This window comes from Corythoichthys intestinalis, chromosome 16, assembly GCF_030265065.1.
Source record: "Corythoichthys intestinalis isolate RoL2023-P3 chromosome 16, ASM3026506v1, whole genome shotgun sequence".
Lineage (NCBI taxonomy): Eukaryota > Metazoa > Chordata > Actinopteri > Syngnathiformes > Syngnathidae > Corythoichthys > Corythoichthys intestinalis.
This window is the reverse complement of record NC_080410.1, coordinates 2,769,545-2,792,072: the sequence shown is the minus strand read 5'-3', so window position 1 is coordinate 2,792,072 and position 22,528 is coordinate 2,769,545. Positions and strand designations below refer to the sequence as shown.

General features: G+C 41.7%; 1 protein-coding gene across 4 annotated transcripts in view; it reads left to right on the top strand.

The window, feature by feature from the left end:
* Positions 1-22,528, top strand: part of LOC130931839 (MAGUK p55 subfamily member 2-like) — a 44,576-nt gene that overhangs the window by 8,953 nt on the left and 13,095 nt on the right. For all 4 annotated transcript variants that reach the window (XM_057860960.1, XM_057860962.1, XM_057860959.1 and 1 more), the window contains 7 exons: positions 1,648-1,755; positions 5,452-5,571; positions 9,888-10,019; positions 11,711-11,816; positions 18,890-18,958; positions 19,031-19,192; positions 22,272-22,474. In XM_057860960.1, coding sequence (XP_057716943.1) covers positions 1,648-1,755; positions 5,452-5,571; positions 9,888-10,019; positions 11,711-11,816; positions 18,890-18,958; positions 19,031-19,192; positions 22,272-22,474 — 900 coding nt within the window. The remainder of the gene's footprint in view (positions 1-1,647; positions 1,756-5,451; positions 5,572-9,887; positions 10,020-11,710; positions 11,817-18,889; positions 18,959-19,030; positions 19,193-22,271; positions 22,475-22,528) is intronic.

Below are 22,528 nucleotides of genomic sequence, written 5' to 3'. Positions count from 1 at the left end.
TCTGCTGCCACCTCCTGTCGTCCAACATGCCTCCTAGCATGCATTGCAGCGCTACGGATGAAAATAACAATCAAAACTCATGTTCTGTGCTAATTATTTCTTCAGTTACTGTTCCAATTGTTTCAATAATTGCTAGTTTTTGTATTTGGTAGCACTTTATTTGACAGTGGTGCCATAAGACTGTCATAAGATCATCTTAATTATGACATGACACTGCCATGAGCATTAATTAATGCTTATGACATGCCATTTTGTCTGATCCGCCAAATTATCTTACTTTTGAATTGATGTAAAAGTTCTAAGCTGAACATAAATGGAGTTAGTGACATACAGTGGGGAGAACAAGTATTTGATACACTGCCAGTGGGAAAGCAGTGTATCAAATACTTGTTCTCCCCACTGTAATTTGCCGGATGACACTTAATGAAATCTGTCATAAGCATTCATTAATGCCCATGACAGTGTGATGTCATAATTATGATGGTCTTATGGCAGTATTATGACACCGCTGTCAAATAAAGTGTTACCGATTAACCAAAATAAATTTAAAAAATATGTCGCGCTGAGCTATAAGATGCAGAATTCAAAATGAGGGAAAAAAGTAGCGGCCTATAGTCTGGAAATTACAGTACAGTGGTACCTCTACATACGAAGTTAATTCGTTCCAGGACCTTGTTTGTTTGTCGAATTGGTCGTATGTCACGCAGGATTTTCCAATAAGAATACATTATAATTCTATTAATTCGTTCCACAGCCCAAAAACCTACACTAAATCCTTAATAAATACTGCTGTTACGATTGCAAATAGCAATTAAAAAGAGCAAAACAAATAAATTATGACTAAAAATCGGAATAGTAATATAATAGAAGTAATAATAATAATAATAATACCTGTATAATGTAACGAATTGTGTTCTAATATGGTGGACATTTTTTGTTGTACCTGAACGGGGCTGACGTGACGAGAGATAGAGTGTGGTTTCTATTTTACTTCCTATTTTAATATTTTGATGCTGGCGTTTCTGTTAATGGAATAAATGATTAGAAACCTGACGAAGCTGACAATTTCTTTGGTGATGTTACCACAACAATAATTGCCACCCAAACTTATAAAGACTGGCGAACGGAGGAGGACCGTCATAGACAGTAGGCGTCTACGGTTGTATTGTTGAGCGAGCCATATCACGGATGCGCACCTCACGCTCGTATTTTTCTATCATATCTATCTTTATGTCAATGGTAATGGTAAGCATCACCTTTTTCCCCTTTTTCACCACCTGCACTAACATTGTTGGACCCCATGTTGATTTCTCACAAGAAAATCTGCCAGGCGTCCGTCTTGCGGGAAAATAAAGAAACTGCGGTGCTGTCACAGATCGTCGTATGTAGAGCATGTCGTCGGATGTAGAAACAAATGGCGAGTCAAATTTTACGTCGGATGTCGTAAAGATTGTGTGTCGAAGCGATCATATGTCAAGGTACCACTGAATATTCCATTGTAGTGTGGCTGTCGACTTGGACACACTGGTCATTATGATGAAGCAGTACAGGTGTACAGCTGTGACACCGTTTTGCTTAATGAGATATTTAACTGAGATAGAAATGCTTTAGTTATATGAATCCTAAAGAGGCCACTATTCATTTCAGGGTGTGACATTCAAGGTAGAGGGAGGTGAACTGGTGATAGCACGCATTCTCCATGGAGGGATGATAGCTCAGCAAGGATTGCTGCATATCGGTGACATCATCAAAGAGGTGAGTTTAACCATTCTATTACAGTTGCTAACCCAAGCACCGCTCTATTTGTTTTTCATTGTTGCACAAGAAAACAGCGACTTTTCCTATGTCAATGAGTAGGGGAGATTACAATAGCCATGTAAACTAAATTTCCACACAAACGCACATCGAGATATTAGAAAGATTAAGTTTAGCAAGGAGAGGTGTGAGAGACATTTTTAGAGTGTCCCAGAGCTCATCAAGGTTTCCTCGGCTGTGATATGTGTCTATCCGTCCGCCGTCGGATCAGAGGCACCACATACAGCAGGCACTTAAAGGCACACCATTAAAGGCAAAGATGCCTCCGAAAAATCAGCTGGGAGGACAGACACATCAACACCGGTGTCTTGGAGGAAGCAAATATTCCCACCATCACTGCCACAGTTGCCCCAAATTAGTTGATATGGACTGGCCTTGTCCGAATGCCTTACTCTCACCTCCCAAAACAAGTCCTCTACTAGCAACTTGCTGAAGGGAAGCTGGCTCCTGGAGGCCAGAAGAAGAAGTTTAAGACCAACATCAAAACAAACCTAAAGAAGTGACATAAGAGCCTGGGAAGACATGGCAGCAAGCAGGTCGACCTGGAGAACGCTGACCTCCATCGTGCTGCACAAGAAAAACGCAGACTATGAATGACCGCCGATGATGATAATGGTATCCGTCCGCCGAAACAGCCTGATGGCACTGATATCAGTACACCTGCCCCTCTGATATTGGATGCATTGTAGACGTCAGGGTGGCAAGGCTGTGAAAATAGAACAAGTTTCTATTTTGGGCCCAATACCTCAGCGAGAATTCACTCAAGACTTTCGCCAAGAAGTCCCCTCCCACATACAGAATGAATGGGTTGCCGCTCACCCTTTCATACTGGGCTGCCGCTAGTTTGAAACAGCCTTAGTATTACGCTCTTGAACGTGTCACACACAGCATGATAAATCCTTATCTGACACACCGAATGGCTGACGGCTTTAATGACATGTTTGAAAATTGAAAAGATCAGATACTCTCTCTATTATTCTAATGGGAGATTCCTACGTGCCTGGGGACCTTTTTTAAACATGTGTTAGTCCTCTTAAGCCCTTGGCATTCCACAATCTGACATATCTTTATTGTATTGATACTTACTATCCAAAACAATTACTAAAACTCAATGTGCAATGGTCATGAAGCTCACTGGCAGTGACAGGGATTATTTTCATGGTTTATTTTTGGTTTATTTTGGTTATTTTTTATTTTATTTTATATTTTTTTTCCTATTTTTATTATCATTACTTCTCTATTGTATGTGTGTTGGATGTCAGTCCCACTTCTCATCCCATTTTGTGTTTTTTTTTCTAACTGGAAACCAACACACTACTATTGTGAAAAATAAAGAGATTTTGATTTTAAAAAATAAATAAATAAATAAATAAATAAATACAAATATTATTATTATGTACACAGGTCACGCTGTCTGTAGGTCTGTTATACTTCTTCATACCAAGTGCCAGTCAACCTTCCACTGAGCAAACCGATCTCTCCTCCCATTAGCAGTGTTGTCACAGATTACTTGAAAAAGTAATTTAATTACTGATTACGCCTCAAAAAAGTAATCTAGTTACTTTACTGATTACTTCATTATCAAAGTAACTAAGTTAATTAAAACGTAATTTAGCTGTTACTTTTTACCAATTTTTCTCACTTTAAGAATGACAACAGAAACATGTTATCGCATGGAATTGACTTACCGATAATTGAATTTAAAGTGGGATATCAGAATTTTTGACATAAGGATTAGTCTTGCAGTTAGAGGTTTAATTATTCGATGGAGTTGATTTCAACCACTGTTGACTCGCACTACCTTAGCCACTTCGGAGCCCTGAAACTAACAAATAAGTGACAAACTGCATGGAATTTGTTGAAATCAACTCCACCGACTAATTAAACCTTAAACTCGAAGATTAAGCCTTATGTCAAAAAATCTGAACTTCGGGTTGAGGTTTAGGGTCAACAGCATATTAGTGCCACTGTAAAACAATGCAAATTGACTGCACAATTATCAACAACACAATATGAATTGCACAGCGCAATAACCACAAAGGTGGGAGCGGGCGCGGATGGGTGTCTACATCCCGGAATACGCTGTACACACACGCGGTCAATATGGCCACAAAACTTGGTGGCAACTATGCACTTTACACTCAATTGGACTGACAACAAATCCCAAAGATGCAAAACGAACACGTCAACTCACGGCATAAATGTGCAACACGAATATCATATACACAATGCTTGCCAACTTGGAGCGATTACTGCCAGCCGTTGCAACGAAAGCTACAAAACGGCCGCGCATGTAGGGGGTCCAAGCTATCGCTGATCGCTGTAGCGGACCCTAACATTGGCAACAAAATAAAAAAGATGGACAATGGGTTCTCTTCCTTGGCTCTCCGATTCCTTAGCAATGTAATTTCATTATATTTTCCTTTAACTTAGCTATTTCCGATGTTTGTTTACCGCTTTTCGTCTTACTGCGAAGAGAGAGGAAGTGACGATCAGCCCTCCTTGATATTTACGTCATCAGCCATCGTGCTGTGACCTGGGAACTTAACGCCTGATTTCACGCACAGTGCTTCCCAGGAAAGTCCCGGACATTATACTAAGATGCGACCCGTCAAATAATATCTCCGTGCATAATAATAATAGCATAATCTCCGTGTCAATCAGACCTGGGACACACATAAGGGCTACGTGATCAAATCCCCTGATTTTCCCGGTATTTTGGCGTGTGTGAAAGGGGCTTAAGAAATTAAATGTATAAAAATAATTTTATTCATATGCATTACTTATCGAATTGTAGAAATGAAATGCTTACACTCTTTATAATGGTTGCTAACACGCACACTCTTTTCCTGTTTTCTAATTATTTTTAGCTTTGCTTCATTTACGATCATTCTTTTCTTTTTCTCATTACTACCTTTGCTTGCCATTTTCCTGGGGGACATGGTTAATGTTCACTTGTAAGCACAAATGATTTGGAAGCAATTCGATACAAAATTCAAACTAAATTCTAAAATTCACCAGCGACAACAAGGGTGAGCGGCAGGTGGGCAGATGGGGGATTCTGTTGAAGCAATAAAGCAAGAGAGTGTTGCTACCTAGTGGGATGCATAGGCACTCGTACACGCTAAGCGAGAGAGAGGCTTTTCTAGCACTTGTATAGTGAAAATTGCTCGCATAATGAGAGTCATTTTCTCCCGTGATGATGCTCGTATCATGAAAACTAGTAAGGCCAGGTGCTTGTATCATTAGGGTCCACGCTACACGTGTTGTTGTTGGAACTGCTTTACTGGTGTTTCTAAGAAATAACATTTATCCTGTTCCTGAGTCAAGAATATTCAGAGCAATTCTCACCATAATGGATGAGAAACTATAAATTGAACGTCCACAATCCATTACCACACCAATCGAGTTTCATTAAAGGATAATACAACTTGAATTTTGCTTTGTTTGTCTGCATAGCTAAAGACAATCCAAAAAACTTGACTCTAAGTAAAACATCTTGCATTCATCTATTTATCTTTTCTTTTATTGTTTCCTCTTGATTAATGTATGAATTATTCATTACTGACATCTGTACATTTCTGTCGTTGAATGTTTAGAGCTAATTGTACATGGTTATCAAATTCTAAACGGCAGGTCAATGGACGAGACGTGGGGCAAGACCCGAGGGTGCTACAGAAGGAGCTGCAGGCAGCCAGTGGAAGTGTGGTTCTTAAGATACTACCTAGTTACCATGAAAGTCTAATTCCAAGACAGGTAAGACAGCCCTAAACCAAACTGAAAAGTGGTCAACACAATAATCCTTTGGCTGCCATCGACGACAATTGACGTCCAATACATTCTTACTGGGCTTTTACTCCAGTTCAAACGAATGATGAGGACTCTGGCAAAATATGCCGTGATGGTCTGTAAATGTTGATGACAGTGGCTTTTCTTTTAGACATCCACCATGTCATTTGTGTCATCACATGTACTGTCCATACATTTTTTTTAAAAAATCGTCTTTAATGCTTCTCTTGGTGGTAGGTCTACCACGAAAAAATGCTTTCCTCAAGTGTGTGCTTTGGTAAGACGGGCAAACAATTCTAATACGGTACTCCAAATATTATGTCATTCAAATGAACCACCGTTTTTCGATTTTAATGTGTGAGAGCTTGTTACAAGAGAAAACTGTCAGGTTATTGATAATGTCCGGAGCTTCATTGCCACCAAAACTGTTTCGATTGTCATCAGTCACGTGACAGTTTTCGCTTGTGTGCTTGAGATCTCCCCCTCATTTAAAGTCACCATGCGGGGTTTATAGACCCCACTCAAATGACGTCACAACCACGCCTCCGCGCCATATTGTCCGTCAGGTCGTCGTGTTTACGCATTACCGCTATGTAAATTCCTCCTATTATGGCGTGTTTTTCTGCTCGTTAACATTAATAATCATAATGGTGAAGGCGTGTGTGGCGGTTGGTTGCAGTAACAGAGAAGATAGACGGAGAGACTTGAAATTCTGCCGTATTCCGAGAGACCCGGAGAGGAGAGCGAGATGGACTGCTGCAATTCGACGAGAAAACTGGGCACCAAACGATCATCACAGATTATGTAGTAGTCATTTTATATCTGGTAAAATGCATTTAATATATATTTAGAGGGTTTTGGGCTGAAAACCACAATTAAGATAATTGCGAGGCTAATCGCCGAAAACAGACAGTTTCAAATTCAAGATGCTTATTTCTTCCACCATCATTACATTTTGAATAATATTTAGCTGGTACCAAGTGAAAGAAGCTGGCCTCATATACAGATCATCAGTTAAAAAGGTGTGTCCAAACCTTTTGCAAAGGGGGCCAGATTTGGTGTGGTAAAAATGCGGGGGGCTACCTTGGCTGATTTACATAGAACAATATATTTAAACAAATTTTAGCAAGCCCTTCTGTGTGTCACATTTGCTTTATTATTATTTTTTAATTCATAATTTCAACAGTCTTGTCTTTGTGGCGTTCTCTTTCGACACTCGGGCTCTTGCGAAATACTGCTGCTGTGAAATTAAACTAGCTTCAAGTTGCTATAATTTCTCGCTATGTATCTTCCCTGTAATGTTGTCGTTCATGTCAACGTGTCTTGTTCGGTGATACCATTATCGCGTCACATCGAACTCTTTGAAAACAGCGACTGTCTCTTTGCAAATGAGGCAGACACAGTTGTTGCGTGTTTTATTGAAGAAATAGTCCAATATCCACCTATCCTTGAAGCGTCGGCCATCGCAGTCAACTTTTTTTTATTGATTGTCGCCATTTTAGAAAATTGGAAGTAAAGGGTCACATGGGGTAATGTTGCTTAGAGTGCTGCTCTTAAAGTTTTTCAAACTTTCGTGAGAAAAGGCTGATTTTATGTGGACAAGATAGTTGTAGATATCAGGGTAGCAGATGTCAGGTGGAGACGGCGAAGACAGCGGGTCGAAAAATATCGATTTAGGCATCAAATATGGATCTGGTGAATGGATAGACTGAAGCTTTTCCACATAACGCCTTTTATGCAACGCATTCAATGAGTTTACATCGTCTGAAAGCACCGGGGCTTCCATGAATTGCACTATAAATTGCACGACAAATTGAAACTATTGATATTACGGATAAACAATGACGGACAATATGGCGGCCGGATACAGCGACACGTCATTCTGTGACGTTGGTGAGTAGGGTCTATTAGAATGAGACATCCGGTATTCTTTGCCCGCGTCTAAAAACAAGGCATTGCAACAACAAAAAGTCGTAATCATCTTTTTATATGTACGACTTCCAAAGAAGTTGGGACGTTGCAGACATCATTTATAAAAATAGAATACAATGATTTGGGATGCCGTCAAGCTGAAGAAGGAGGCCTATCGGGCCTTTTTGGCCTGTGGGACTCCGGAGGCAGCTGACAAGTACCGGCTGGCCAAGCGGACTGCGGCTTTGGCGGTCGCCGAGGCAAAAACCCGGACATGGGAGGAGTTCGGCGAGGCCATGGAAAACGACTTCCGGAAGGCTTCGAGGAAATTCTGGTCCACCATCCGGCGCCTGAGGAGGGGAAAGCAGTGCACCATTAACACTGTGTTTAGTGAAGATGGTGTGCTGCTGACCTCGACTCGGGACGTCGTGAGCCGGTGGGGAGAATACTTCGAGGCCCTCCTCAATTCCACCGACACGCCTTCCTTTGAGGAAGCAGAGTCTGGGGACTCTGAGGTGGGCTCTTCGATCTCTGGGGTTGAAGTCACTGAGGCGGTTGGAAAGCTCCTCGGTGGCAATGCTCCGGGGGTAGATGAGATCCACCCGGAGTTCCTAAAGGCTCTGGATGTTGTAGGGGTGTCGTGGCTGACACGTCTCTACAACATCGCGTGGACATCGGGGACAGTGCCTCTGGATTGGCAGACCGGGGTGGTGGTCCCCCTTTTTAAGAAGGGGGACCGGAGGGTGTGTTCCAATTATAGAGGGATCACACTCCTCAGCCTCCCTGGTAAAGTCTATTCAGGGGTGCTGGAGAGGAGAGTCCGCCGAGAAGTCGAATCTCGGATTCAGGAGGAGCAGGAGTGGTTTTCGTCCCGGCCGTGGAACAGTGGACCAGCTCTACACCCTTGGCAGGGTCCTCAAGGGTGCATGGGAGTTCGCCCAATCAGTCTACATGTGTTTTGTGGATCTGGAGAAGGCGTTCGACCGTGTGCCTCGGGGAGTCCTGTGGGGGGTGCTCCGGGAGTATGGGGTACCGAGCCCCTTGGTAAGGGCTGTTCGGTCCCTGTACGACCGGTGTCAGAGTTTGGTCCGCATTGCCGGCAGTAAGTCGAATTCGTTCCCAGTGAGGGTTGGACTCCGCCAAGGCTGCCCTTTGTCACCGATTTTGTTGATAATTTTTATGGACAGAATTTCTAGGCGCAGCCGAAGCGTTGAGGGGGTCCAGTTTGGTGACCTCAGCATTGAATCTCTGCTTTTTGCAGATGATTTAGTGCCGTTGGCTTCATCAAGCCGTGACCTCCAACTCTCACTGGAGCGGTTCGCAGCTGAGTGTGAAGCGGTTGGGATGAAGATCAGCACCTCCAAATCCGAGACCATGGTCCTCAGTCGGAAAAGGGTGGAGTGCCCTGTCCGGGTTGGGGATGAGATCCGGCCCCAAGTGGAGGAGTTCAAGTATCTTGGGGTCTTGTTCACGAGTGACGGTAGGAGGGAGCGGGAGATCGACAGGCGAATCGGTGCAGCGTCTGCAGTAATGCGGACTCTGCACCGGTCCGTAGTGGTGAAGAAGGAGCTGAGCCGAAAGGCAAAGCTCTCGATTTACCAGTCGATCTACGTTCCTACCCTCACCTATAGTCACGAGCTTTGGGTCGTGACCGAAAGAACAAGATCCCGGATACAAGCGGCCGAAATTAGTTACCTCCGCAGGGTGTCCGGGCTCTCCCTTAGAGATAGGGTGAGAAGCTCGGTCATCCGGGAGGGACTCGGCGTCGAGCCGCTACTCCTCCGCGTAGAGAGGAGCCAGCTGAGGTGGCTCGGGCATCTGGTTCGGATACCTCCCGGACACCTCCCTGCAGAGGTGTTCCGGGCATGTCCCACCGGCAGGAGGCCCCGGGGACGACCCAGGACACGCTGGAGAGACTATGTCTCTCGGCTGGCCTGGGAACGCCTTGGGATCCCGCCGGAGGAGCTGGTTGAAGTGGCTGGGGAGAGGGAAGTCTGGGCTTCCCTGTTAAAGCTGCTGCCCCCGCGACCCGACCCCGGAACAAGCGGAAGATAATGGATGGATGGATGGATGGATGATTTGCAAATCATGTTCAACCTATATTTTCATTGAAAACACCACAAATATAAGAGATTTGATGTTCAAACTAATAAACTTGATTGTTTTTAGAAAGTAATCATCATTGTCATTGTTGACGAAAACAACACTGTGGCGGTGGAGCTTTTGCGAAAGGACAATTGGATAAAAATTTAGGAATTTCATCATCAACGGTCCATTATAGAATTCCAGGGTTTACTTGGGACAAACAATGAAGTTATCCATCTAACTACATATGACATTAATTATTGTTCCTTACATGTGATTTGTTTTAGATGTTCTTTAAGTGCCACTATGACTATAACCCAGCCAGTGACAATCTGATCCCCTGCAAGGAGGCTGGCTTAAGGTTTAAGGCAGGAGACATCCTTCAGATCGTGAACCAGGATGATGCAAACTGGTGGCAGGTGAAGTACAAAAACTATTTTTGTAGACCGTCATACAGTAGGAAGAGTACACTTTAAAGGCTCAATCATACTGCACGCGTAAAGGCTTAATTTCAACACATTCAGAACAGCTCCTATCAAATACACACCCTTTGTAAGTGACTACACAGCCTGCATTTGCTTTGCATGTTTGTTGCGCCACTGCATCAGCATTCGCAAACCTTCTGCATCACTTTGATGGAATCTGACCTTTTAGCCAGATTGCAGGAATCATGCCAGCCGAACTGCCGGACCCTCGCTGTTGCAGCTCCAACGACCCGGGCCGGCGAAAATCCGACAACCTGGCCAAAAGGCCAAACTCTGTGTGTTCACCTTAGTCTTAACCCCTTGTACTGACTCCATTTTGAAAGCTGTAAAAAGGCTTCGAAACACAAGTTGACAATCGTCAGTGATCAAACGGCAAGGCAAAACAGCAACAGGCCCAAGCGAGGAGGCAGACTCATTCCAGGGTAGCTATATCACAAGTCAACAAAATGTTCCTGACAACAATTTGTTATACATTCAGTCTTTCTGAAGGCTCTCGCGGGGCGGGCTGTGGGCAGGAAGAGGGGTGTGTTTGGGTCTTTTTCTGTTGCAGATTTGGGCGGTCAAGTTCGTGCGTCACAGTTGCTGAGTCACTGTTACTGAGGCAACCGGAGTGGGAGATTTTGACCGCCTGAGAGTCTTATCAGTCGTGTTGTCAGTTGGATATCGGGCCGGTGTTCCTTATAGGACAGGGCGACTTGCCTTTTGTTCTGGACAGTCCTGAAGAGCTGATTGCGGGATTTGGTGTTGCAGACGTGAGCTTGTAGATGTCTTGCCTATCACCTGGTAGTCAGGGTCAATCTTGCTCAGTCAGCTGCATGACGCTCGCGTTGGGCTTCCGTGGTCATGTATCTCTTATGCCCTATGACAAATATATTCTGCTTGTTTTCCTTAAACTATGATATAAATGCTATTTATTTTATATTGGGTATGTTAGAGTAATACAAACAGTCAATCAGTAAATACGAGAAAAGATACTATTCCTTAAACTTCTACAGAGTTTTAAAAATACAATTAAAAAAAAGTCTTAAATAAGGTATTGACAGCAGCAGAAGTGAGACATTCATTTATCAGTAGCGCCAGATGCTAACGCGCCAGGTCATGATCTGACTCGCGGTCACGGATTCAGACCACAAATCATCTTGAAAATAATGAATATAATATTGTTCTTATATGTACTTGACATGTGAGAAAACATTTGGGAAGCATAGTATGAGTATTTCTTTTTTCACCAAGTATCTCCGCCCCCCCAAAGCAATTTGGCGGCCCCTCGACTCGATATTGCTCTAGGCAACCGCATGGCTTGCGGATATATACATATGTTGCTAATGAGCGAGTGTTCTTTCCTAGTGTAATTCCATATTGTGTCCTGTGCATAATTTAACATCTGTACAAAAGTTTGAATGAATGCATTACTATAATAATAATAATAATGATTGTTTTTAATATACACTGTTCTACATTATCTTCTTTTTGTTTTTTGTGAGACTTTTTCATTTTTACGCTCAGTGCATACTTTATTATATTGTTTCTACGTAGTTTCTACGTAGTTTTATTTTTCAAAATCTGTACTGCATTTGTATATTTAAAATTCTGTGTATGCATCCTACTATATCTTTGTGGTTCAGGCAAGTCACGTGGAGGGTGGAACTGCAGGACTGATTCCCAGTCAAATGCTGGAAGAGAAGAGAAAAGCATTTGTCAAGAGAGACGTGGCGCTGGTTCCACCAGCAGGTAACCAATGAAAGAAGTAATGAATTAACGACATTTCCATAGATCAGTTGTCCCCAGACTATGGCACGCTGGCTGGTTCCATACTTTACACTCTATTTTATAGGCGTATCTGACTTTTTAAATTCTCACTATTCTGTTATACTAGTTTCAAGGGCTGTAACGGTACACAAAAATATCAGTTCGGTACGTTCCTCGGTTTTGAGGTCACGGTTCGGTTCATTTTCGGTACAGTAAGAAAACAAAATGCAAAATATAAATTTGCTAGTTGTTTATTACACGCCTTTGCGCTTTCAACAATAGGAACATTAGGCTATAAAAAGCTAGAATTCTGCTCAAAAAGTAGCGGGTATTTAAAGATAATCCAACAACAATTTGCCTTTCAGACCCCGCGTATTGGTCAGCTTTTTTTCTGAAAGAAAGAAGAAAAAACAAGTCCTGTGCTAAAGAGAAAAGCAATCCCAATGACAAAGATTTTAACGTGTATTTTACAAATGTAATGCCTCAACGAATCATTTTTTTTTCTTATGAACAGTTTTCAAAAGCTTTATTGGTGGATTTTCTCAAGTTAAAGCGCCACGCAGAAATTAATAAGTTTAATTGTGTAAGCAGGATGTGTGTATAATTCTTATTTTTTAATTACAGGTGTTTTAGCTCATTTCGATTAATTTTATTTGAATGGGCTATTATTTATTTTATTATGTGTTTATATTTTACAAATGTGATGTAGTATTCATTTATATCGTATATTTTATGTTGTATAACTTTAGTTCCTATGTGAATATTAGTTCGTACTTGTTTTGTTGTGGTAGGAGGGTTTTGTATTGAACACGGGGCCGTATTGGTTATTATTATAGAAGAGAAGACAGCAGTAAATCACCAAAGACAAGTCAACTGTGCCCCGATCTACCACTCAAGAGATCTGATGGACTCAATAATTATAATCAATAAAATCCGGATAATCAAAGTCTTAACATAGACTTCTCTATCAGTTGACGGGACAGCTCCTACAGACATTGCGCCATGGCTTCCCGTAGAGGACCGGGCCAGGCAGAGCATCGTGGCAGCTTTCACTGTGATAAACTCAAACGCACACTGTGTTCTAATGCCAGATTTAGGTGGAAGCAGGACGGAAGTTTTAGTACATACAACCAGGCAGGAGTGTCTCAATAGTGATTTGGTCAAGGATTCAAGGTAATTATTATGTAATATAGCACCATTCATGCACTTTGAAACCTTGTGGAAAAAAACGAATGGAAAAAATAGCTTTACTTTAGCTTGAATAGTATACAGTATATGTAGTTGTTGTTTTTTTTTAAAGCCCGAATAGTAATTTTTGACTTTATCTTATTAATATGACATAAAATATGCATGTTTGGACAGTTATTTCTTATTTAGCGGTATTTAAAGGGTTAATTCCGATTTACGCTGTAATTCAGGTTACATCACCAGCCTAGGAACAGAACTCGTTCGTAACCCAGGGACTAACTGTGTTTGTTTTATGAATGAGAGTTTTGGATTAACATACAGTGTAAATTGTAGAATATCCTAGAATGTTTCCCTTACTTGCGTATCGATAATTGTTATCCGCAACCTCGGCGTACGTGAGCGACTTGAGTTCTCGCCATGACGCCATTTCCTCGTTATTCGCGGTGGTAGAGGCGAGCCGTAATATGCAGAGTTGAGGAAGTATGAATCTAATCTAAAATGGATGGAAGCTGGTTTATTTAACAGGTGGTTGGACCCTGGTGAAAATAACAACAGCGCGCAGTGACAAGTAGGGATGTGACAATCACTGAAAGGGAGTTGCTACTTCAATCTCATTGTACTATCTATTCTATTCAAGTCTAGTCTACAGTGGAATGAAAAAGTATCTGAACCTTTTGGAATTTCTCACATTTCTGCATAAAATCACCATGAAATGTGATCTGATCTTTGTCAAAATCTCAGAGATGAAAAAAACAGTGTCTGCTTTAACTAAAACCACCCAAACATTTATAGGTTTTCATATTTTAATGAGGATAGCATGCAAATAATGACAGAAGGGGGGAAAATGAGTAAGTGACCCCTCTGCCGAAGGAGACTTAAAGGGCAATTGAAACCAATTTTTACCAAATAATTTAAGCCAGGTGTGTGCCCAATCACTGATCAGTGGTTTAAAGCTGCCCTGCCCAAGATAAAACACACACCTGGTAAGAACTGTCTTGATGAGAGAAGCATTGTCTGATGTGCATCATGGCTCCGTCAAAAGAGCTGTCTGAATACCTGCGATCAAGGATTGTTGATATGTGTAAAGCTGGGAAAGGATACAAAACCATCTCTAAAAGCCTGGATGTTCATCAGTCGACAATCAGAGAAGTTGTCTACAAATGGAGAGAGTTTGGCTCTTTTGCTTCTCTCCAAATGAGTGGCTGTCCACCAAAGATGACGCCAAGAGTTCAGCGCAGAATACTCAGAAAGGTAAAAAAAGAACACTTGAGTGCCTTCTAAGACTTACAGAAATCACTGGCACAGTACAATATCCCTGTGCACACATCAACTATAGCTAAAACTATGGCCAAGAATGGTCTTCATTGGAGGACTCCATGGAAGAAGCCACTGCTCTCTAAAAGAATCATTGTTGCTCGTTTAATGTTCACATAAAGAAACTTGCACACTCCACAGAAGGTCCGACAAAATATTTTGTGGACTGATGAAACCAAGTTGAATTGTTTGGAGTAACACACAACATCATGTGAGGAGGAAAATTGGAACAGCTCACCAACATCAACACCTCATCCCCACCGTGAAGCATGGTAGAGGGAGCATCATGATTTGGAGCTGTTTTTCTGCCTCAGGGCCTGAACAACTTGCAATCATTAATGGAAGAATGAATTCAAAAGTTTATCAGAATGTTTTGCAGGAAAACCTGAGGTCGTCTCGCAGACAACTGAAGCTAAAAAGAGCATGGATGCTGCAACAAGACAATGATCCAAAAAACAGAAGTAAATCAACTTCAGAATGGTTTCAGAAGATCAAAATACACGTTTTTGAGTGGCCAAAGCAAAGTCCAGACTTGAACCCCATTGAGATGCTGTGGCATGACCTAAAGACAGCGATTTATGCCAGACATCCCAGGAATCTGACAACTACAGCCGTTTTGTAGAGAAGAATGGGCCAAGATTAGTCCTGATCGATGTGCCAGACTGATCTGCAGCTAAAGGAAGCGTCTGGTTGGAGTTATTGCTGCCAAAGGGGGGGGGGGCAAAATACTAAACATGATGGTTCACTTACCATATTTTTCGGACTATAAGTCGCACCTGAGTATACGTCGCACCAGCCATAAAATGCCCAACGAAGAGGAAAAAAACACATAAGTCGCATCGGAGTAGAAGACAAGTAGAGAACAACAAGCTGAATAAGTATACAGTATGATAATGTTACATGATGCATGGACAACGAAATGCGAACAAGGCCGGTATGTTAACGTAACAGAGTTATTAAGAGTTACTCAGATAACTATACCATAAAGAACATGCTAACAAGTTTACCAAACCATCAGTGTCACTCCAAAACACCAAAATAACATGTGAAATTGTATAATAATGTGTTAATATTTTCACACATAAATTGCTCCAGAGTATAAGTCGCACCCCCAGCCAAATTATGGAAAAAAAACTGCGACTTATAGTTTCCTGAGCGAAACATGGGCGGCGCCATCTTGGACAATGTCTGCCTTCAACCCCCGGTTGAGTAAAAGCTACATGAATTACGATTGAAGTAAGCAGTGTTTTGACAAAGGTAAAACTGCAAAATTAAAACAGAGGAACTCACGTAATCTCCATAAATTGATTCAGCACGACGTTGATGAGACGTAGACGAGATTGTATGATTGTTCTTATCACTTTGTTAATCATTCGTGGACAAAATTATAGCAACCTGAGAGTCTGTGTTGACGTGAGGTATAGATTGATACGGCGGCCACTTGAGTGACCAATATGAGATGAAAGGAAAGACTACAATGTATGTGTAACCGGTGTGTCAGCGCTGCCCCGCGTTCCGCTCCCACCTCTGACCAGGCCGGGACGCGAACCCGCCCGCCACGATGCTTCCACTTGGCAGGTAGGGACGCTAACCACTGTGGCAATAAAGCTCGAGCCGACGGCACAGCTATCAGTGTCCCCACATAAAGGAATCGGCAGGGAGGTTTCCACGCTCTACAACGGACCTGCGTGTACCCGTTACATACAGTGCCTTGCAAAAGTATTCGGCCCCCTTGAATCTTGCAACCTTTCGCCACATTTCAGGCTTCAAACATAAAGATATGAAATTTATTTTTTTTGTCAAGAATCGACAACAAGTGGGACACAATCGTGAAGTGGAACATTTATTAGATAATTTAAACTTTTTTAACAAATAAAAAACTGAAAAGTGGGGCGTGCAATATTATTCGGCCCCTTTCAGTGCAGCAAACTCACTCCAGAAGTTCAGTGAAGATCTCTGAATGATCCAATGTTGTCCTAAATGACCGATGATGATAAATAGAATCCACGTGTGTGTAATCAAGTCTCCGTATAAATGCACCTGCTCTGTGATAGTCTCAGGGTTCTGTTTAAAGTGCAGAGAGCATTATAAAAACCAAGGAACACACCAGGCAGGTCCGAGATACTGTTGTGGAGAAGTTTAAAGCCGGATTTGGATACAAAAAGATTTCCCAAGCTTTAAACATCTCAAGGAGCACTGTGCAAGCCATCATATTGAAATGGAAGGAGCATCAGACCACTGCAAATCTACCAAGACCCGGCCGTCCTTCCAAACTTTCTTCTCAAACAAGGAGAAAACTGATCAGAGATGCAGCCAAGAGGCCCATGATCACTCTGGATGAACTGCAGAGATCTACAGCTGAGGTGGGAGAGTCTGTCCATAGGACAACAATCAGTCGTACACTGCACAAATCTGGCCTTTATGGAAGAGTGGCAAGAAGAAAGCCATTTCTCAAAGATATCCATAAAAAGTCTCGTTTAAAGTTTGCCACAAGCCACCTGGGAGACACACCAAACATGTGGAAGAAGGTGCTCTGGTCAGATGAAACCAAAATTGAACTTTTTGGCCACAATGCAAAACGATATGTTTGGCGTAAAAGCAACACAGCTCATCACCCTGAACACACCATCCCCACTGTCAAACATGGTGGTGGCAGCATCATGGTTTGGGCCTGCTTTTCTTCAGCAGGGACAGGGAAGATGGTTAAAATTGACGGGAAGATGGATGCAACCAAATACAGGAACATTCTGGAAGAAAACCTGTTGGTATCTGCACAAGACCTGAGACTGGGACGGAGATTTATCTTCCATCAGGACAATGATCCAAAACATAAAGCCAAATCTACAATGGAATGGTTCAAAAATAAACGTATCCAGATGTTAGAATGGCCAAGTCAAAGTCCAGACCTGAATCCAATCGAGAATCTGTGGAAAGAGCTGAAGACTGCTGTTCAAAAACACTCTCCATCCGACCTCACTGAGCTCGAGCTGTTTTGCAAGGTAGAATGGGCAAGAATGTCAGTCTCTCGATGTGCAAAACTGATAGAAACATACCCCAAGCAACTTGCAGCTGTAATTGGAGCAAAAGGTGGCGCTACAAAGTATTAACGCAAGGGGACCGAATAATATTGCACGCCCCACTTTTCAGTTTTTTATTTGTTAAAAAAGTTTAAATTATCCAATAAATTTTGTTCCACTTCACGATTGTGTCCCACTTGTTGTTGATTCTTGACAAAAAATTAAAATTGTATATCTTTATGTTTGAAGCCTGAAATGTGGCGAAAGGTTGCAAGGTTCAAGGGGGCCGAATACTTTTGCAAGGCACTGTATGTACATTTAGTAAAAAATAGTATGTCACTGTTTTTTATTGCAGCTTATGATCGCAATAAAAACATTTGGACAGCATGATTCCATTTCTTGTTTTATTTAAAACGATTGGTGCATGTGCAAAACAGGTAAATAAATCACAATTTATAAACTGATGAGAAAAATATTCACGATGGTTAAGCATACGAGGAATATGTTATCGGACAGTGAAGCTTAAGGGAGCCTCGGTAATTCCAGCTCCAATAGCATATCTTAAAGAGGCTGCAGTTAAAAAATTCGTTGTTGGATCACGGTGAACCATTGTCTGTCCCAGCCCCTGCCTCTTGGCCGTCCCCAGGAGGCGAGCCGTCCATCATCAAAGTAGAACGCACGTAGTCTTGATATGTGTCCATCAACGTATAGTCAAGTTGTCTTCCCTTGCCTAACAGCGTTCTCAAGCTGTATACAAAAACAAAAAAATGTAACACTTGGATTTATGCGGTGCCATCCAACCCGTACTGATTAGCAACAGGCTAGCAGCATCAGTAGTTGTAGTTAAAATTATTAAACTTCATTATTACAATCATCATCATAATATCAATAGCAAAGGCAACAAGTTGTTTCATGCGCCAGATTTTAGGTTTTGTATTTTTGGAGCACATACCTTTCATTAGACAGCGTCACACACAAAAGGCCATGACCCGCGGGACAGCCTGCAGTTTGGATGTCTCCATCCCTCCGGTAGTACAAGCACCCACGGTTTGTGGTACGGAGCACTGAGGCACTGGCTTGGTTCTACAGCCGCCTTCATGAAGACAAAATTCCCGTGCTCCTGAAAGAGGAAATATCCAACTTTGTGGGTGTGCAACTAGTACTGGAATGCCTCGGAGCGCCTGATGGCGTTTCCATCGACTGCTATGAAATGTGAGAATTCCAAGAGGTTCAGAAACTTTTTCATACCACTGTATGTATTTTTCCTTATGTTCAGGGCAACATAAGTAAAAGGGTCTTATCTTACCACTCTCTCCCCTACAGGTTATTTTTGTGGGCTCCTTGTTCATGTTGACAAAAGCTATTACCATTAATAAAATTATAATAAATCAATATAAAGCTAATCAGTATGATTGACATCGGAATTATGATAGGGAGATCTCGATCATTTATGATCATTATCCGATGTAAAAGCAAAAAACTGATCGTAACATCCCTATTTTTAATTTTTGTTTTTTAAACTTTTTTTTTCGACAGGAAATTTGTGCACGGGTGTTGGTGTGAAAAGAAAGAAAAAGATGATGTATGTGACGACAAAAAATGCAGGTACCGAAAAAGCTTTCATTTGCAAATGTATGAATGTCTCCATGATCAATAATACTTGCTTTTTTATCTCAGACTTTGATAGACATGAGATACTGCTCTACGAGGAGGTGGCCAAGGTCCCTCCTTTCAAGCGGAAAACTCTGATTTTGGTTGGTGCCCAAGGTGTCGGAAGACGCAGACTGAAGAACATGCTTCTACTGAAGGATCCCCATCTATTTGGAACCACTATTCCTTGTAAAAATTTGTCACTTTACAATCATTATGAAAAATACTGTAATAACTTTTCTAGGGATGTACCGAAAGGAAAATTCTTGGCCGAAAACGAATATTGGAAACACGTTGTCGAAAACCGAACGACCGAAAAATACATCTATACAGTGCTGGCCAAAAGTATTGGCACCCCTAAAATCCTGTCATATAATGTTCAATTTCTCCCCAAAAATGATTGCAAGTACTAATGCTTTGATAGTAATCTCTTCATTTATTTTGCTTGCTTGCAATGGAAAAAAACAAAAGAGAATGAAAAAAAAAAAAAAAAAATTATCATTTCAAACAAAACTCCAAAAATGGGGGTGGACAAAAGTATTGGCAACCTTTGATAAATCATGTGCTGCTTCTCTAATTTGTGTAATTACTATAGTTTAGTAGTTACTTACCTGTGGCACATAACAGGTGGTGGCAATAACTAAATCACACTTGCAGACAGTTAAAACGGATTAAAGTTGACTCAACTTCTGTCCTGTGTCCTTGTGTGTACGACATTGAGCATGGAGAAAAGATAGAAGACCAAAGAACTGTCTGAGGACTTGCGAAGCAAAATTGTGATGAAGCATGGGCAATCTCAAGGCCATTTCCAAAGATCTGAATGTTCCTGTTTCTACCATGCGCAGTGTCATCAATAAGCAGTGTTGTTAATAACGGCGTTAGAATATAACAGCGTTACTAAAGGCTTTATTTTTTTCAGTAGTGAGTAATCAAATTAATTACTTTTCTCATCTTGGCAACGCCGTTACCGTTACTGAGGATGGAAAGGTGTGCTTTACTATGCGCTGCTATATCGGTTGAATGACGCGATAAAAGTCTGAGGGAGACGGACTCGCCGAGACGGCAGAGCAGAGCAGGAGTGGGGAGAAGGCAAAAAAAGTTGTGACGCCAAGCAAACGCTATACTAGGTGGCTCCGATAATACCTGACTGTAGCAGATACCCTACAAACTACGCCCACATGAAATGGTAGATATGGTAGACATGGTAGATACTGTATATTAGAACTAGATGAGAAATGACAGACACGGGGGCGTTAGCAACATGTACAGTATAGGAACTTGATGCGTTAGTAAACAGCCGCCATCTTAAAGCAGTAGACTTCTTTGGAAGGCTCTGTTGTAGAGAACCTTCCTAGCGAACCTAAGTAACTTTTTATCTAAAATACCCCTAAATCGGCAAAATCTTGACTTGAATCTATCTTTAAATGATGAAACAGTTTTAAAACTTCCACATGTCAAAAGTAGACGGAAGGGAACTAATGCAATAATGGGAGCAATTTTAACAACTTTTAACGGTTGATTCAGGGTAAAGGGTAAATTGGGGTGAAAAATCGGGCTAGGGCCAATTGTCCCCAAAACCTTTTACACTTCACATAGTGTGACCTAAGTCTTTTTTTTTTTTTTTTTTTTTGAGGGAAAAAAAAAACAAGACATGAAAATTATCACCCGTTACTTTGCCAAGTCACTAATTACTCTTACATTCAGGTAACTGAGTTACTAACGCAATTACCTTTTGGGAGAAGCAATTTGTAACTATAATGAATTACTTTTTAAAAGTAAGATTAACAACACTGTCAATAAGTGTAAAGCCCATGGCACTGTGGCTAACCTCCCTAGATGTGGACAGAAAAGAAAAATTGACGAGAGATTTCAAAGAAAGATTGTTGCGATGCTGGATAAAGAACCTCGACTAACATCCAAACAAGTTCAAGCTGTCCTGCAGTCCGAGGGTACAACAGTGTCAACTTGTACTATCCGTCGGCGTCTGAATGAAAAGGACTCGATGGTAGGATACCCCGAGAGACACCACTTCGGACCCAGAGACATAAAAAAGCCAGTCTGAAGTTTGCCAAAACTTACCTGGGAAAACCCAAAACGTTTTGGAAGACTGTTTGTCTGGTCAGATGAGACAAAAGTAGAGCTTTTTGGGAAAAGGCATCAACATAGAGTTTACAGGAAAAAAACAAGGCCTTCAAAGAAAATAATACAGTCCCCACAGTCAATTATGGTGGAGGTTCCCTAATGTTTTGGGGTTGCTTTGCTGCCTCTGGCACTGGACTAATTATCATTGTGCATGGCATTATGAACCCTGAAGACTAACAACAAATTTCGCAGCATAATGTAGGGCCCAGTGTGAGAAAACTGGGTCATGGGTCTTCCAGCAGGACAATGACCCAAAACACTAGTGGCGCCACCAGGGGGTGGTCACGGCCACCCCTATAAATTGGTTGGCCACCCCACTGGCCACCCTGCTTGCCAGTACATCGTTAGATTGTTGTAGCATCAGTTATGCATTTAATCCCAAATGAATGCATTTATTTTGTTTTGCTAAATGTAGGGCTGTCAAATTTATCGCGTTAACGGGCGGTAATTTTTTTAAATTAATCACGTGAAAATATCGCAATTAACGCATTCGCGGTACAACTCATTCACGCATTGCTGCAAACAGCCTACAATAGCGCCGTTTTACTTATATACAGAGATAGGAGGCAGTGTCAAGTGAGTGGAGTAGATACAAGCATTTATTGGGGCCGTGCTTTTAATTGGCTAAAGCTTTGTCATCTCTCCCGCAGCATTTATAAATATTGTGGGAAGCGACGTGGGGAAGAATGAGAGGAGTTGATCTTTTTCTTAATACCCTGTAGTGTACCCAACGCAGAGAAGATATAGCATTTGCAGCCACCACACACAGTCATGGTTGAACGCAGCTTTTGGGGAAGGAGCAGGATTGACAACAGTCATAAAAAAAGATAAAATGGGTTGAGGATAAGCCTAGGAATGCTCGGTTTTCTCTCTGCTCCAAATGAGCAATATTGTATGATTGTTTACACAGCTAGGAGTCGGGGCAAACTTACCGTATGTGTGTATGTGCGTCATTTGTAGTCATTTCTTTTAATGCTCCTGCGCATGCGGGTATTATCACTGTATATTATCAGATGTAAATTAATCCTAAAATTTGAAACAAGTGTGGGCAAGTGTCTTTATATCCCTATTAGAAAAATACTCGTGATGAAAACTTTTCTGCATTCTGCTGTGTGTTTATGTGCAGATACCTCCAGAAAGCCCAAAAAAGGGGAATTCGAGAGCCGGATGTATGCCTTTACAAGCCGTAGCAAGATGGAGGCCGACATAAAAAATGGATTTTATCTCGAATATGGAGAATATGATGGCAATTTGTATGGAATCAAGATTGAATCCATACATGAGGTTGTGGAAGCAGGGCGAATTTGCATTCTGGATGCCCACCCTCAGGTACATACAAATGGACACTAAACCTATAATAGAGTCCTCCAAAAGATACACAAC